The sequence below is a fragment of the Poecilia latipinna genome, unplaced genomic scaffold (assembly GCF_001443285.1).
Source record: "Poecilia latipinna isolate Pla-1442-1.1 unplaced genomic scaffold, P_latipinna-1.0 Scaffold1861, whole genome shotgun sequence".
NCBI lineage: Eukaryota > Metazoa > Chordata > Actinopteri > Cyprinodontiformes > Poeciliidae > Poecilia > Poecilia latipinna.
In genome coordinates, this window is record NW_015114477.1 from 4,357 (window position 1) to 20,987 (window position 16,631).

Here is a 16,631-nt window from a genome sequence, read left to right on the forward strand (position 1 = left end):
TTGAGAGGGACAATCATAGTAAGAAGTAAGTAACATAGATTCCAAAAAAGCACGATAAAGGACAAAAAAGGTCTTTCAGTATGAATAAATAAAAAATTCAATCAATGCTGCACCATAGCACAACTGTTAGCACTGTTTCCTCACAGCAAGAAGTCAAGCTCAAATACCAGCTAGGGGCCTTTCACCCTGTGTGTGCATAAGTTTTCTTTCAGTCCAAGAACATAACATTTAAGATAATTAGTCTCTCAGAAAATTACCCTTATAAATGAAATGAGTGTGTTTGTCCTGCGTGAATTGGCAGTCTGTCCAAGTTTAACCCCATCGTTCACTTCATGCTTTCTGGAGATGTGAACAATGGATGGAGAAGGAAAATGTTGCTGCCAATAATCTTTGTTTCCCCTGTAAATAATCCTTGGATTATGTGTAAATAACTGCCTTATAGAAACACGACAATAGTTAAAGGTTCATAAAGTAGTGCTTGAAGATAAAAATATTTTTGAGATGAGAAATTTTGAGACAATAAAACATGTGCTTCAGTCTGTGGCCATCTTGGACTCCTGGCCCATCCCTGCAGCTAAACTTTTGGATTTTGAAATATTTTTAGTGAGATGACAAGTAATTGAAAAGTGAAAAGAGACAATGAGGATCTGCAGTTTGTGTGTCAGTATTGGAGGTTGAAGATCTACATTTGAAATGTTCGAAGAAGACAGTCAATCCTTCTCCAGTGGAGACGAGAAAAGAAAATGAGGAGCATGTGAAGTAGATAGCTATAAGTACCGGTGGGGGAATAAAGAAACAGACATTATTGGCAGTAAAGACAGGGGAAAGACATCTGTAGAAGGAGTGGCAACCGCATGAAGCCATGGGATCCAGATGGGAAAGGAAAGGGGTAGGCAAATAGGATTATCTCAATAATATAAATCGATAAATCAGAGAAGACAAAAAGCCATGCAATGCGGCTTATGGGAAAGATGAAAACCAAACGCAAAAAAATGTGAGGACTGTTTAGCTCACAAAACCTGACATCGATCCAGTTAAAGAAAAACATGAGTCGGTTGTAAAACTAAACCATTCAAACAGGCACGGAAACACACAGCGAGCAAAGGTTGATCAGGGCAATTAGTTTATTATGTCTATTGCCTATACCAGGCCTGTTAGCATGAGAAGACTAATACAACAGCATTATCTGTTAAAAAAAAAAGAAAAGGAGGGAGGGAGAGACAGAGAAAATGGCTGCCCTCCAACTACTGGTTTTTGTCCCTGGCCTTCTCTCTATTCTGGGACTGTCTATGTGGCACAAAGCTGCACTTGTGGCATTGTTTCCACCTGATTCAAACCTCATGTTGAGCCTTTCACTAGCTACATAGTTTATGTGCCTGTTTTAATTTTCATTCTTTTTAGATTCTCCAGTCCCACATTTGATCCTCAGTATAAATTAATGGAGGGAGATTGTTTAAAAGAATAGACTTTGGATTTTAAATCTCAGGTGAAAGAGATTGAAAATCCCAAGAAATCCTGGAGAAATTAACTTAATGCCATTTGATGATGGCATTACGTTAATTAGGAGCAGCTTCCTGGCGTAACGACACCTCCATTCACGTCAAGGTAACATAAGCTAATGATACAGTAATACGGTGACTAAACAGTTGTTTGCTCTTAATTTTGGGGAAAAGAAATCTGAATTTACGAAGCATGTGAGGTTTTGATCATATATCCAGCAATACCTAATCTGCGCCAGCAGGTGAAGATAACGTCAGCAATAACCATGTCAAGATTACAGTGAAGAAAAGGATAACTTGAGGACAACTAAAGAAGTGCCAGGTCAAAGATTATCATTAAAAAAATTGTAGCTCATGCTTACCCTTTCCTTGTCATTAAGTTTTTGACTTCCATTCAATGTTTATTTGACACCAAGTAAGCACAGATGTGGAATAACTCATATAAAATACTTCTTTAAGGTTGTGGTTTCTAGCACAAAAAGTCAAATATAATGTTTATATTTATAGTAAAACAAGGTTTAAAAAAATCTCCACTTAAAAAGGGATTTACTTTTTTTTCCCACTTTTTCAAAATCAATGTTTGGATATTGCAGCTGTCTGCTCCCAAACAGCTCCAAGTAAATACTCAAAGGTTACTTGGTGTACCGTCACCAACATAGGTTCTTATTAAAGCCAACAATGGTCTATTTGGTTTAAATTTGCTATACAATAGATTGTATTCTTCAACTGACCATCAAACCAGATATAAAAGCTGTTCCATTCTAAACTTCACTTCAGTCACATCAGCCACTTAAATTTGGTGCAATGTAATAACAAATTATCTTCACATGTAGAGAATCGAGATAAAGAGAGGGGTCTGTTAGCCACTCTCTGGATTAACATCACAGAAAGGGCCAATGGTGATGTGATGTGGTGTGGTGCAGATGATTGCAGTGCTGATTCAGCTGTGTTTGGAAACCAGAAACCAAAAAGACCCTCAATCCCCCAGCCTCCTCTTAAAACCATATTCCGTCAACTCTCTCTTTAATCCCCGTCGACCCCTTTGCACGCCACACTGACACAAGCCACCCTGACTGTCTCCGCCAGAGATCCCTGCCCCTGGGAAAACCCATGAAAACGATCATCACCACTCACCACACCTCTATCTCTGATTCAAGTCGAGACCATATGTTCGGTGCCTCGGTAGGTCCCGTTGTTAACCTCAAGTGGTGAACTTCATTCAAACTTTGTGTTAACTTCTAATCACAATCTAGACACAAATCTCAAAACCTGAGAATGGAAATCAAATAACTCCACATTACAATCAGACATCATTAAGCTTTCCATGACTGGAGCTAGAGCCAAGATATCCAACAGGAAATTGCATTCAATTTCAGGGGGATGTTTCACTTTTACAGTATTCACAGGACTGGCAGATTTTTTTTCCCCCCCTTTGTGGCACATGTTTTCAGACTGATCTGGCTGTCCCACCTTTTAACAAATATAAGTAGAGTTAGATGTGGTTTGCTATTCATACGTACAACTGTATTAAAAACTGTTAACAGGTCCAGTTTAAAGCCAAGCTAAGTATTATTCCTGTGATGCATCATGTGTGGCTAAAACCTGATTTTATGTGGCATCTCCAGTGCTGACTAATGTGAAGGAGCTGTATTGCATTCAGGCCACATCATTCATCTTTTGTGGTTACACACCATTGGTTTCCACAATAACCAACTCAAGCAGAAAACAAGTAGGTATACAGCCTTATGGCTTGAATACATTTCTTTTGCTCATTTATCATCCATACAACACACATACTTTAATACTTACATTGTGTCATGGAAGAAAAGCCTCACAAGCGTTGAAGGCCATGATAACATGTGACAAAGAGATTTTTCAAATGAGAAGCACTTTCACCAACCAAGCTAGTATTGCTATATGGGTGGACAAAGACTGACACCTAGTGGCTCATATAAAAACTCACCCAGAAAACGTGAACTGAGAATGAAAAGAACAAACAAGGTGAGCAAAGGTCTATGTAAAAAAGTTTAATTAAAGGGTTAAAATGCAAAGTTGCGTAGCAGGGCACAAGACCTAAACAGTAGCCTAACTGGCTTTATAATCTCATGTGCACAGTGTTGGGTATAGCATATTTTATAAGTTTTTCCTTCAAGCAACTTTTTTGTAAACTTTCAAGAAAGTTGCCCATTGCCAGTATCTTGTAAGCGTTCAAGAAAGCTTGTAAGAAAACCTTCTTTAAAGCTCTTTTAAACAGCACTCTGTTGTTGAATAGACTCAACCTCAAAATGTGTCTGGCAACAGCTGAGATCCTACCAAAAAGAGAAAAACGGACAAACACAACATTGAAAAAAACAGTTTAGCTCTGATTGGTTCTTCTGGACATTTTGAAAGAGACAAACAACTTTTTTTGTATGCTCATTTTATTAAGACACCTTAACTAATTTAAAGTGCATTTTGATACAAAAAGAAAATCAATTTTATCAATGAAACTTTGATCCACAAAAAGCTGCATTAGAATGTCTACCTTTTTGTAATATTTAAAATCAAAGGTTCAGTCCTGTGGCATTGATTCTCTTCTTCTCGTGAACCTGGATTTGTCTCTGCAAGCTTAACCTTATTTCTACAGATTTTATTCCATATTGAAAAGATTACAAAGCACACAATACTAATCTCTCTCATACCTGAACTGACCTACATTTTAGCTCCCTAGTAACAGTTTTCCATTTCAAGTCACTGTCTCCCAGGGGGGGAAAAAAAAACAAAAAAACACATTTTGCTAGTTCCCATTGTCAATCAGTTGATCTTAATTAATGGTGTTCTTTGTCACTGCTAATTAAGATATAAAATGCTCAGCTAATGAGCAAGTTGTCTTTAGAAAAATATAAAAAGCCTCATTAAATTTTCACTTCCCAATACATACTAGTCTATCAACACAAATACATGTTAAAATTTGAGGGTTTGTTTCCCTTTTCATTCCTCTTCCCTAGCGTCACTTTTTAAATATTACTTACTTTTATATTTTTCATAATTTTACACATAGCAAAACAACAAAAAGATAAAGTAACATAAAGTAACAAATTGTGCAAATACTTTTGAAAAGAAACCTACTTCCACATGTTTCAGAAAGGGCGATAGAGGCTCAAGGGTATCGATTCGAACCTCACTATTACTCACTTTGTCCTGGGGCAAGACACTTCTCCTGCCTTGCCTATTTGTGGTAGTCAGAGATGGTGGTGCAGATTCATCAGTCGGATTGTAGCTTGTAATAAAAAAGCGCTTTGGAGTCCACTGGACTGGACTACATAAAGTGCTACACAAGTACAGTCCATTTACACAATATTAAATAAAAAAACAGCAAAAATCAGTTGAACTACACCGTCTGGCCCTTTTCTGGTTTAAATAAAACAATGAGTCACACAATTTTAACCCAAGACTGTCAGATGAATACATTCTGAAGCAAAGCATTTTTACATTAGTTAACAGGAAAGATTTTTGGCAAGATTGTTTTTTTGTGTCCTGAGTACCGTATTTTCCGGACTGTAGAGAGCACCTCACTATAAGCCGTACCCACAAAGTTTGTTTAAAAAAAAACAAAAAAAAAAAACAAAAAAACAAACTGGAAACATACTTGTATAAGCCGCACCGGGCTATAAGCCGCATGGTTCAAAGCGTGGGAAAAATACGGTATTTGTAAAAAGTCAACGAATGTAATCAAATCAGTTACTTCAAACTGCATGAAAATTAGGCAGCTTTAGAACTTTGGTGAAAATTGTCCAAAAAATAGTTAACAGTTAAAAGGTGGAATTATTAGACAATTAATTACACTGTATATGAATTAATCAAAAGTTTTAAAATCATTCATACATCCCAAATGTGCACATACATTCCCCTGAAAAAGCTCACTTTCTCCTTCTTAAGCATATTTTTGTCATTAAATGACATTTCTAATTCAATGGGATTTACCATGAAAAGTAAAACTGATACTGAGTAACAAAGTTGCTGCAAAAAGAAGAAGCACTGCTTCAAAACACTGGAAAATGAAACTTTCCAGTGGTATCAACCCAGAAAACTGAAGTGACTGACATACTTAAAAGATAAATACGTTAACAATGTACAGCTCAGGTGTTAACAGAAGAAGAGCTTAGAAGAGGACTGGTGTCGTCGTCCTTCTCAGGCTGGCCGTCCTCCTCAGAGGTTCCATCTTCTGACTTTATGGGTTCAGTGGAAACATCCACTCCGATGAAAGCCACTGCACTAAAATGTTCAGAAACAGGAACACATGTGGACAGGAAATAGACATTACCAATTCCAGCTAAAACAGGAGACAAGCTTATCTGTTGTGTCATGGATTTCCATTAATCGTGTTTTGGGAGTTTACAGACACATTGTCAATAAGTTAATTTTTAAGCTAAAATGATTTTCAATTTCATTAAAGAGTTCACAACCTGTGTGCACTTGTAGTTAGCGAGCAACAACAAAATATCTGGGTAGGGCTTTGTTTTGTTTTTTTAAACAGATCACTGTGCAAAGAAAGAAGCACAGCATGTGATAGACATGTAGGCAGTAAGGGGGGTTATGTTTCACGCTACAGCTCCCACATTGACTAAGCAGTATCACTTTGTCTTCTCAGTTTAACAACCGTCAGCAAAATATCCTTTAGTTCAACAGGACAGAGAGCTTCAGTGTCCATGGCACAGCCTACGACACTTTGAAAAGTATTTTATACCCCTTTGATTCTGTCTGAAAGACATACACAAAAAAGTGGGTGGTTGTGAAGATGATACAGCTTTTCCCAATTCTTTTTACTAATAAAAATCTGAACACTGTGGTATACATTCAGGGTCCCTGAGTCGGAAGAATAATTGACAGCGATTCAAACTGCAACCTTTCTTACACCCAGAGAAAAAACATTTTTACCTATCCCTCAATAAAAAAAAATAAAAATACCTGAAGATCTATCTGACTGGATGTAGAGAACCTGCAAACATATTTTCAAGTATTACTAAAGATTTTCAATTGGATTTTGGCCTGGACTTTTAACTGGGCTATTTTAACACATGACTATGCTTTGATCAAAGCATGGTGCTGGAAGGAGAGGTTTCAGCCAGTCTCATGTAATCTGTGACTGGATTTTTCTGTGACTGTCCAATATTTATCTCTATCCATCTTCCCATCAACTCTGACCAGCTTCCCTGGATCTGCTGAAGAACAGGATCCCCACAGCATGATGCTGGCAGCAACATTTTTCACATGGGATGGAAGGATCAAGGTAATGTGCAATGTTAATTCTCCACCATAGAGTTCTGTATAAAGGCTTAATGTTGGTCTCATTTCCTCCTTTTTCCACATTTCTGGTGCTTCCCCACATGACTTGTAGTAAACCTTAACCTGTCATTCACGAGAGGACCCAAATTTGGGTCCTCTCGTGACAGGTTAACGGTTAACCTGTCATTGTGAATGACAACTTGTGAATGACAGGTTAAAAGGAACATTTTATGGGTTTCTTTGAAGAATTACTTTCTTTTTCCCCACTTTGAATTGAAAGATTTGTTAAATGCCTTAGTAATACTTCTCACACCTGAGCAGTAGTATGATTTCACATCTTAGAAAGCTACGCAAGTTGTCAGATATGGTTAATAATTTTTAGGACAATGGTTAAAGTTATACTTTAAATAAGGAACTGTGCCTTCCTACTTCTTAATTTTGAACATTTCTGTTTTCTACAGAAATGACGTGTATTTGGCAATTATGACCCAGCAGAAAAGTGTTTTTGTAATCCAAATCCTTCCTCAAACTCCAGCAGCCAATAACAAGTTGGAGCTAAAACGCTTACACAACATTGCTGAGATCATGCATCTTTGAGTGTAGCTTTATTCCTTTCAAATACCAATCCGTGTTTGAACAAATCAGCCAGCGAAGAGACAACTTCTTTCACCAGGATGAAAACATTGTATAGGAAGGTGGTATGAAGTGAGCCATTGCAAGAAAAGAGCCACAAGGAGCCCTGTGTGATGGGGACAAAATATATGTGGGACACATTACAAAAAGTAACATTTTGGCCTGCATGAAAATCTGTATTTGTGAACAAAAACTAATACTCCTCATCACCAAGCTCATACCATCCCTGTGGTGAAACTAGGGGATGGCGACTTCATAATGTGGTGATGCCTTTTCATCAGCAACTTAATACTTTAAATCATGTCCTCAAAGAGTTAGGAACAATTTTGCATAGGATTGTGTTTGTATAAACTTGTCAACTAACAATTTTTGCTCTTCTTTTTAGATTTATTTCACTGGGAGTTTGATTTTATTTGTGTCTATTTTATGAATTTCTTTTCATTTAGGAAACAAATAGTTGCTACATGCAAGAGTCAAACGAAAGCCTGATATGACAGTTTAGTCTTGTGGTGTGAACACTAGGAAAATCAACTTACGCAATCGCAGATAAAGGAATGACACAGAGTCCTGCAGCTAAGAGGAAGGCAAAACCAGGGTACCACCCCACCGTGGCAGCATAGATACTGTTGAAGACCGCAGATCCAACGTTGTTAAATAAACTCTCCAGAAAGGAAAGATAAGCAAAAAGGGCTCCTGGAAAAAAAAAAGAAAAAAAAAAAGAGGAAATCAGTTAAGCATAACAGTGACAACTAAAGTCAATGTTATGATCCTTCAAGTCCTTTCACTTCTAGGATGAACAGAAACTTTAAGTGCTTTGTTTTCCAAGTGTACGCTGAAACGTTAAGGACAGGACACACACCAGTGGACTATGACTCTTTAAACACAGACATGCATCCATGGTGTGTGTCCAAAAGCGCACTTGCCTTGCTCAGACTTGGAGACGATCTTTGACATTACCGAGCGGAGAACAGGGAAAGGCATTATGGACAGCAGCATGGGGATCCGTACTGCAATAAAAAGAAAACAAACAAGAAAATTAAATAAGAAATTTTATGAAAGCTTTTGTGCAACTGCAAACACACACAATCACTGACGGAAATTAATGTTTCAGAGCTATAACGAGTTTCAGCGTTCATGTCTTTCATAATAACCCCCCTGGCAGTACTATATCTAAACCAAACAAAGCAGAGATAAGAAAATAAGCAAAGCAGAGATAAGATGTCATGATTACAAACATAGTAAAGCTTACAATTCAGTCATCTAATAAAAGACCCTGCAAACTCAGTAGCTTCTGAACACCTTACAGGCCAATAAACTTAGCTGTCAATCTGTAACCAGAGAGAATAGTCTGTAGTGTTTTTGGTAAGAATTTTTATTTTTTAAGTGCTGTTTTTATCTTGTTCAGTATTTAAAAGCTATTTTAGATAAATTGGTCATAAAATGAAACAGAAAACATAAATTACAAGGCCTGAAATGTGACAAGTATGGTTGCTGGATTTATGCAGCTTAATTAAAAAAAAAAGTTTAATTCATTTAATATCTACATTCCTCAGACAGAGACTCATATTTCAAGTGTTTATATCTGTCAATTTCAAGAATTAAGGCTTTCAGATAATGAATTCAGTTTCTTAGAATATTAGATTATAATAATTCAAATCTATAATGGAAATAATTTATAGGGCAAGGGATATTTACTTGTATCCACGTAAATAAATATATCCATCCATCTTTACCCATTTATCCTTGTAAGGTCACTGGGGTATATAGTGAATCATCATTTACTTGTGAATCATTTTCTTCCACACTTCCACATGCTTGGATAAACCCTTCTGACCTGTCAGCTTCTTTACCAATTATCTTTTTGTTGTTTACTGTCTGATTCTGTTAAGTGTCTGACTTTCTGGTGGACAAATGTCAACTCAGTCGTCTTCTTCACAATAGTGTCATCTATACTGTAAAATGTTTGTATCAGAAAAACAACATCAACATATCATTATGTGTGTAATGAGTCTATGTAATATAAATGTTCCACTTATTGAAATAAATTACATTTTTTTTTATTACTTTTCAAATTCTTGGGGTTGCATTTTTGTCTAGTTCAAGTAACGACTGTGCAAAGTTTAATAACTTTAATTACGACTCGGCAGCTTAAACTCACCTAAAAACATCAGAACTGTGGTCTTTGCAAACGCCACCATGATCAGTCCTGACAGCACAGACAGGATCCCCAACGCAACGATCAGCAGCTGCGGGACTCCACAGTATGTGAACGCCGACACTCCCAGGAAACTGGTCAGGAACACCGTGGTGGACAGTGCTGAGCCATAGCCAATCAGAATCTCAGTCCAGCACAGTGGCTCGTTTAGCTCGTATAGCGTCACCAAGGAGATGCCTCCAATGTAGGTGAAGGTGAAGCTGCTGAAGATGATTATCAGGAGGGCTAAAACTATTTTACACTTGTAGCTTGCTCTTGCAAAGATCTGGCAGAGCCCAAAAATCAACTGTCTCAACCCAGGGCGCTGGGGAGACCCGTCTATATCACTGCCATCAGCGGGAGTGTTTCTTACCGTCTCCTCCAGGATAAAAACTGCATAGACTAGGATCAAACACTGGCACAGGGCCGAAGTTAAGAAAGGCCAGTTAAAGCCTGCAGCTCTCAGGAAGTAACCTGTAGATATTGCGGCCACTCCAGACAACAGTCCAATCATCATATCCACTCCAGCCATTCGCAGCGTCTTCTGCCGGTCATCTTGGCACAAGTCTGCTATGTAGGCAAAGCAGCCTCCCAGGAAAGTGCTGATACCCCCAAACAGAGAGCTAAGGAAGGAAGAGCCGATGAGAAGGTAGATGTTGAGCTCAAAGAAGGACACAGTCAGGAAGGTGCTGGTATAAATCAGCGTGCCGATCAGAGGCATAACGATGGTGATCTTGCGTCCGCCCCGGTCGCTGTAGGCCACCAGCACAAGAGTAACGATCAAAGATGGGATTGTGGAGAGGAGCTCCGAGTAAAGGGAGAAAAGAGACGCCTGCTTCTGCACCTCCTGGAAAAGCAGACACAGGGAATTTAGGTTAGAATAAAATCAATTACTGCTTAGATGCATACACTGAATGTTCTAGTGTCGCGTCATCACCCCAATTATCCCAGCAGACTTTCGCTGTTGCTTGTTATTGTTTTATTTTAAGTAAAGAACTTGTTTCCTTTACCCTAACTGAAAAGTACTCCAGAAATTGATTGATTGATTGACACAGGTTTACAGCAATATTTACAAAGAATTAGTGGGTCTATCTGCTCTTGTAGAGAGTCTACAGTCACCTTCATAGTAGACATGCTGCATACTGCTTTTTAAAACTGTAGTTTTAACACCTAAAAAGAGCAACGAGAGGGGTCCCTTTAGTTTTAAACCACTACAGTCAATGTTTTTGACAGGGAGATGTTTCTAAACAGATCGATTTGGCTTTCTTGTACACGAGGGTCTTCTTTCAGCCAGATATCTGGCAGTTTACAGAAACAGGTGGATCAATGATCTTTAATCTATGCTCCAAAGATCTTGGAAAAAAAAAAAAAACTCTGCTGACTGACACTTTAATTTGAGTTTTAAACCAGTATAACACAAAAATGTTAGAGAGTCTGAAATCTTTGTCTAATACCTGTAAAACCTGTTATTCAGATGGCAGAGATTGTGAGAACAAGTGAGGTTTTTCTCGAGAAAAAGCAAGAGGAACAAAGCTCTACTGCTACGCAGGTGCCATTGTGGCAGCTGTGTCTTCAGATAAAAACAGATTATTCTTGTGTGAGTGCGTTTCACTTCCTACTTTTATTTTCACATTTGTTGATGGCATGACATTACTAGTCCATGAATGCATGTTCCTTTTAATCTGCTTAAAATCAAATTATGTTGGTGCGTTGAACACTGCAAGCTGCTATTGGATCGGAAATGATTTGAGATTATGTTGTTAGTTCAGGGTGTTGAAGTCAAGTTCAGAAGGCTAAGCTTGAGTCACATGTCTGCTTTGAATATCAATTAAATGTATCCACCAAATTAGCATTCTAAAGTATTTTGCAACAAAAATGCTATTGTAATGAATAAACAATGTTGCTCAGGTGCAACAACAATATACCCTTTAACTTTGAAATATTAAAGCTGCATAATTATAAATTATGCAACTTCTCAAACCAATTAATTGCGGGGTATGAAATTAAAAGGGGTATACAAATGCTCACCACATTATCAGATTTTCATCTGTGGGAAAAATTTAAAAAACAAAAACGAACAAAAAAAGAAAACCTGGCCAAAACTTTGTGTGAAATGTGAAAATTTTCCAGGGATGAAAATATTTCAGCAAAGCTCATATGCATTGGTCATTAGGAGTTGACCAGTTTTTACGGATTAATAAACAGCATAACATCCAGCTAGAATTACAGAATAATATTGATTTTTCATGATGGATAGTTTTTTTTTCATGAAAATGTTAAAAGACATCAGTACAGAGAGCTAGAGGGAATCACATTTGGGACTGATATTTATTTACATAAAACAACAGAACATTATCAAAATTTAAATTAGATAACCAATAAACATATCCTCTCCTTCCTTGCATCCTTTCATTATGAACGAACCTTATGGAAGTCAGTCTGGTTGCTGCTGCTGTTACTTGGAGCACATCTGGAGGTGTTGTCTGAGACGGGATAGGGAGTGTTGGTCAGCTGCTGCCAGAGCCTCCTGTACACATACTGCTGGACCAGCGGGTAGATGAGAAAACTGCTAAAAGCATACAGAGCCACCACCGGCTCCACCAGGTAAAGGCGCTTCATGTTGAGGAGGTATAAATTAAAGTTTCTGAAAAAAGCAGGATAAGAACATGAGATATTTAGAGATGCATACACATAAACCGGGAGCCGAGACTGGTCTTTAAAAGTACTAATCATTTGTTTTCACGAGCATATTCACTCACAATAAAAAGACAGCATGCAAATTAACCAGCATAATTTAATCTTCAAGTGTATTTGTGTCAAGGACATCACAAGAGGCATATGAAATTGAAATTACATGATTTAGAACTGAATTTCTTTTTATATGGGGAGGTAACAGAAAAATCTGAATTTCTTCATTTTATATGCGTTTTCAAATATGTTTAGGGTTTCTTTTCAATTCTTTTTTAATTCTTAAGTCACATGTCCTTAATTTTCCATAAATCTATGTTGTCTTGAACAGATGTTCAAGAACACATCTTTTCAAGAAAATAGATGTTTTTTTTTCCTTTCTTTTGCTATAAATATGTAGTTTTTTTTTGGGGAAAAAAAAAAAAAAAAAAAAAAAAAACATTAACCAAAGCAAAGGAAACGTATAATTCTTGAACAGCTCTTGTTTTTCTGGCTACAGGTGGGAGATTTTTTTTTTTTCTTACTGCTTTCAGGTTTTGATTAGAACTTGAAAGGATAAATTGTGACTGTGGGTCTTTTTTCTTTACTTTCTTCGAATGCTTCCAAATTTCCCTAAATTCTATGGGTTCCATAATTTGATAAAAAAAACAATTAATTTACAAAATTTAACAACGTCAAAATAACGCTAATGCTTTATGCCCTTTGTGATTTCACCAAAAACATGGAAGACTTGTTTTTGTAGATTTTCTCTCAATTACATAACAACTAAAATGCAAAACACATCTAAAAAATTACCCTCATATCTTCTGTAGGTGAAAAACTGCAGAGAGCTTGATTGATTCTACATAAAAGTCTGGCGATAGCTTTAAAACATAAAACTGATCCATAGCTAGTCATCAAATAGCAAACTAATTTTCTCACTGATGCATTGGGTGATAGAAAAACCGCAATTTGTTGCTTTAAAACTGCAAATCAACAAAACACATTCACACAGCTTAAACAAGATAGCATAATATTTACATTTGTCTGCTCGTATTACTATCGTTATGCTAAGAGAAATGTTATGATCAAACCTTGTCCGCCAATTAGGAAGATAACACATAATTTAATAACCATAAGAGAGTTTATTTAATGGGAAACATTAGCAGATGCTGTGGGGTGAACGGGGTTAGTTCGATAACACACGTTTAGACGACATGGCAAAGCCTTATTGTATAGTATTCATATTAATCATAATATTTTGCAGAGACAGTGCAGTATCAATACCTACCTTATTAAATAGCCAATTCAGTCATGTTATTGCTCGATATTCACTTCCAAACACTGTTGTGTTTACGAATAGGCTGGAGGTCTTGTTATATATGCCAGCGCGCAGGGTTATGAAAGCCGGCTGTCCCGCCTCTGGTCTAATCTGATTGGTAGAAAAAACTGCAAACCTTCTCTAATTGGATGTGAGTAACTGTCTATTATGTTTAAAGGCGGACGAGTTCATATTTCTAGTTTCTTTCTGCGTATTAATTGTAGTTTACATGTGTGCCTGTACAGTTGTTATCAGTAACGTTTACTAGCTTTTAAAGGCAAGTACTTCAAGTTTTGTTGCAATTAAGGCACTTCCGTCATATATGGTTTTAGAAGTATTACGGTAACGTGAGGCAGGGCGTGCTTTACTTTACGTCCGAATGTACCACTCCGCCAACACACCGGGAAGGATTTTGTTGTGACAGCGGTACAGCGACCCGGTGGGGAGACGGTAAGACGGGGTTTATAGTACATTTATTCTGTATATTTTAATTAAGCCAGATAGTTGCTACATAAAACCAACATTTAGAAATACATGCAAGCGTGTGTGTTTTACATGAGCGGGACTAGATAAGAAATGCGATAGTAGCTGGTAGTTAATCATCCCAGGACGCGCAGGTAGTGCCACCATCAAAATAATGAAACCTAGCGAATCATAGCCGTCTCTGTGATTTAATCTGGCTAAGTTGGCTAACGTTGCCAGCTAGCGTTAGGCGTGCGAAGGACAGCAAATACTTTCTTCACATACGAGTAATTCACCTGCTTCGTTTGATGGCTTTGCGTTGCATAAAAATGTAGCATTGTGTGCTAGCTGGTAGGTTAGCGGTTGCTTCGTATGCTGCTGCTGCGTTTTGAAGTCGTGACTATCAGTCAGGGAAGATGATCTGCCACTTCCCCGGCCTTTAACTTTCACCATCTCCCTCTATCACTGCTACCCTGCAGCGAGTCTGTTAAAATAAATATTAGTTTGTCATCTCTGTCGGGCAGTGTCCTCACTGATCCCCCCTTATACGGATGACTTTGCAGCCTAACTTTCCTTCTTGTTCCTGTAATTGTTTGGCAAGTTTCCCTTATTTGCAGTTTAAGGGAAACGTTTCGAAATACAATAAACTGTCACTGTTTTATTGTTTATACAGTCGTCTTAGATTTTGAGACACAAATAGTGGACTTATCGATCCTTTCTGTAGCAAGCTGCAAACAACTAGAAGTTGGTATTAAAATGTAGGTTTACCCCAAACTTTCTGCTGTCTTTGGTACAATGGATAAGCAAGATAATGGTATTATGCAAAGCATGCCGTGTTGTGCTTTGGTTTTCTTCTGTTCAGGCTTGCCATACTCTTGAGATGGAAGACTGCTGCTCTGCTCACCCATGTGCAGTGGCCTTCATTGTCTCAATCTTTAAAAGATGTATTGTCCTATTCAGAATCAGAGTAAAAAAACTGATAAGATCAGAGGTCCATTTGCTAAGATATTATTCAAATCTCCGACTTTATGTTGTGCAGGCGGCATTATGGTCTTATCTGTTTCAAATGAGTTTGGCTATCTGATGTCCTTTAGCCTTGGATCACAGTGCCATGGTTCAGCTGAGCAGCGATTGGCACAACCTGGAACAAATCCACCAATTTTCTTAAATGTAAACCTTAAACTGTATCAAACAATTGATCATACACACAGACTTTCTCAGTGTTGTTCCTGACCTTGTCTGTTCCTTTATGACAGTAGTCTAGCTACGTTCTGATGGCTGCTTCCTGCAGAATAACACACCCTGTCACACAGCTTCAATCAAATAGCTCAAATCAGCTGGTTCTCTGAACATGACAATCCTTCACATATGCTTGATCTCAATCCAGTGGACCAACTTTAGGAAACATTTGTAATGGAGGAATTGCATCACAGATGTGCAGCTGAAACATCTGCTGCATTCTGCGGTGCTATCATGCCAAAATGACCCAAAATCTCCACTTGTCTCTGACACCTTGCTGAATTAAGGCAGTTTTGAACCTCAAAGTGTGTCCAGCTTGCTACTAGATAGGTATGGCAGTGGGTATATTTATGTGTTTAGAGATGCACCGTTCAACTGAATTGACATCAAAATCAACCACTAAAAGACAGAACATTTTTTTTTCTTTTGATTAAATGCATCAAAAGTAAGTGCTTCCCATCCTCTTCAGTTTGTAAGTAAATTAATTAACGATTAACCTTTTCTAAATTAGTGAGAAATTTAAGAAAGGTTAGGTACATATGCTTAGATGTATAAATAAGGATTTAAAAAAATAAGTATTTTCTGTTTTACCTTAAATAAAGATCCTACTGTTAAAGTTATTCAACAAAAATCTTAAAATAAATGTATTTTTATGTCTCGTGATCACTGATTCTTATTTCTTTCCTTTGTTTCCAGGTAATAACATAGGATTTTTTTTTCATCTTGGATCAGCTATGGCTTTCAGCAAAGGATACCGTATTTACCACAAGCTGGATCCACCACCTTACAGTGTCATAGTGGAAACGAGGGCGAGGGAAGAATGCCTCATGTTTGAATCAGGAGCTGTTGCCGTTTTGTGTAAGCCATCTGTTTTTTAATTGAGATATGATTGACACTATCTTTAGACTGCACCTTCAAGCAGTGGCATTTCAATGGAAGTATGACACAAGCGATTCATCCTAGAACATCTGTCAACTACTTACAAATGATATATTTGAACAGGCTCTAATAATGTTTTCTTCTTACCCGTTTTGTCTCTTTTAGCGGCGGCGGAAAAGGATGCCATTAAAAGTACTTATACCAGGATCTTTGATGCGTATGGAATCCTTGGTGTTCTCCGGCTAAACCTGGGTAGGAAAACAGAAAATGATTGTTCCCTAAATGGTTCCAGGCAACCATGATGCTTCTCCTCTGGTTTGTGGCACTGTTGCTCCTTAGTCATAAGCTGCTTTCTTCCGTCCTTCATGTGACCTTGAAGGGTGTTGTTATCACAACAAGGAACCAGCGTGAAAGATTAAAGCTCAGTCTTCTTGATGGCTGAGATTAGGCTGGCTGCTGAATTCCTGTTATG

At 37.7% G+C, this 16,631-nt stretch overlaps 2 protein-coding genes across 10 annotated transcripts in view; one reads left to right on the forward strand and one right to left on the reverse strand.

The window, feature by feature from the left end:
- Nucleotides 1-5,330: 5,330 nt before the first annotated feature.
- Nucleotides 5,331-13,666, reverse strand: LOC106934800 (solute carrier family 46 member 3-like). Of its 2 annotated transcripts, XM_015014931.1 has the most exons (7): nucleotides 13,550-13,666; nucleotides 12,016-12,235; nucleotides 9,556-10,438; nucleotides 8,321-8,404; nucleotides 7,934-8,090; nucleotides 5,572-5,753; nucleotides 5,331-5,526 (listed from the first exon to the last, which is right to left on the reverse strand). In XM_015014931.1, the coding sequence occupies exons 2-6, from the start codon at nucleotides 12,208-12,210 to the stop codon at nucleotides 5,618-5,620; spliced, it is 1,455 nt and encodes a 484-aa protein (XP_014870417.1). In that variant the 5' UTR covers nucleotides 12,211-12,235; nucleotides 13,550-13,666; the 3' UTR covers nucleotides 5,331-5,526; nucleotides 5,572-5,617. The 2 variants fall into 2 exon arrangements, with proteins under 2 accessions (XP_014870417.1, XP_014870416.1); XM_015014930.1 differs by having other exon boundaries at nucleotides 5,331-5,753.
- Nucleotides 13,667-13,943: 277 nt separating this feature from the next.
- The window catches only part of synj1 (synaptojanin 1), a 36,731-nt gene continuing 34,043 nt past the window's right edge, over nucleotides 13,944-16,631 (forward strand). For all 8 annotated transcript variants that reach the window (XM_015014911.1, XM_015014917.1, XM_015014916.1 and 5 more), the window contains exons 1-3: nucleotides 13,944-14,029; nucleotides 15,977-16,138; nucleotides 16,325-16,411. In XM_015014911.1, the coding sequence (XP_014870397.1) occupies nucleotides 16,015-16,138; nucleotides 16,325-16,411 (211 nt within the window). In that variant the 5' untranslated portion in view covers nucleotides 13,944-14,029; nucleotides 15,977-16,014. The remainder of the gene's footprint in view (nucleotides 14,030-15,976; nucleotides 16,139-16,324; nucleotides 16,412-16,631) is intronic.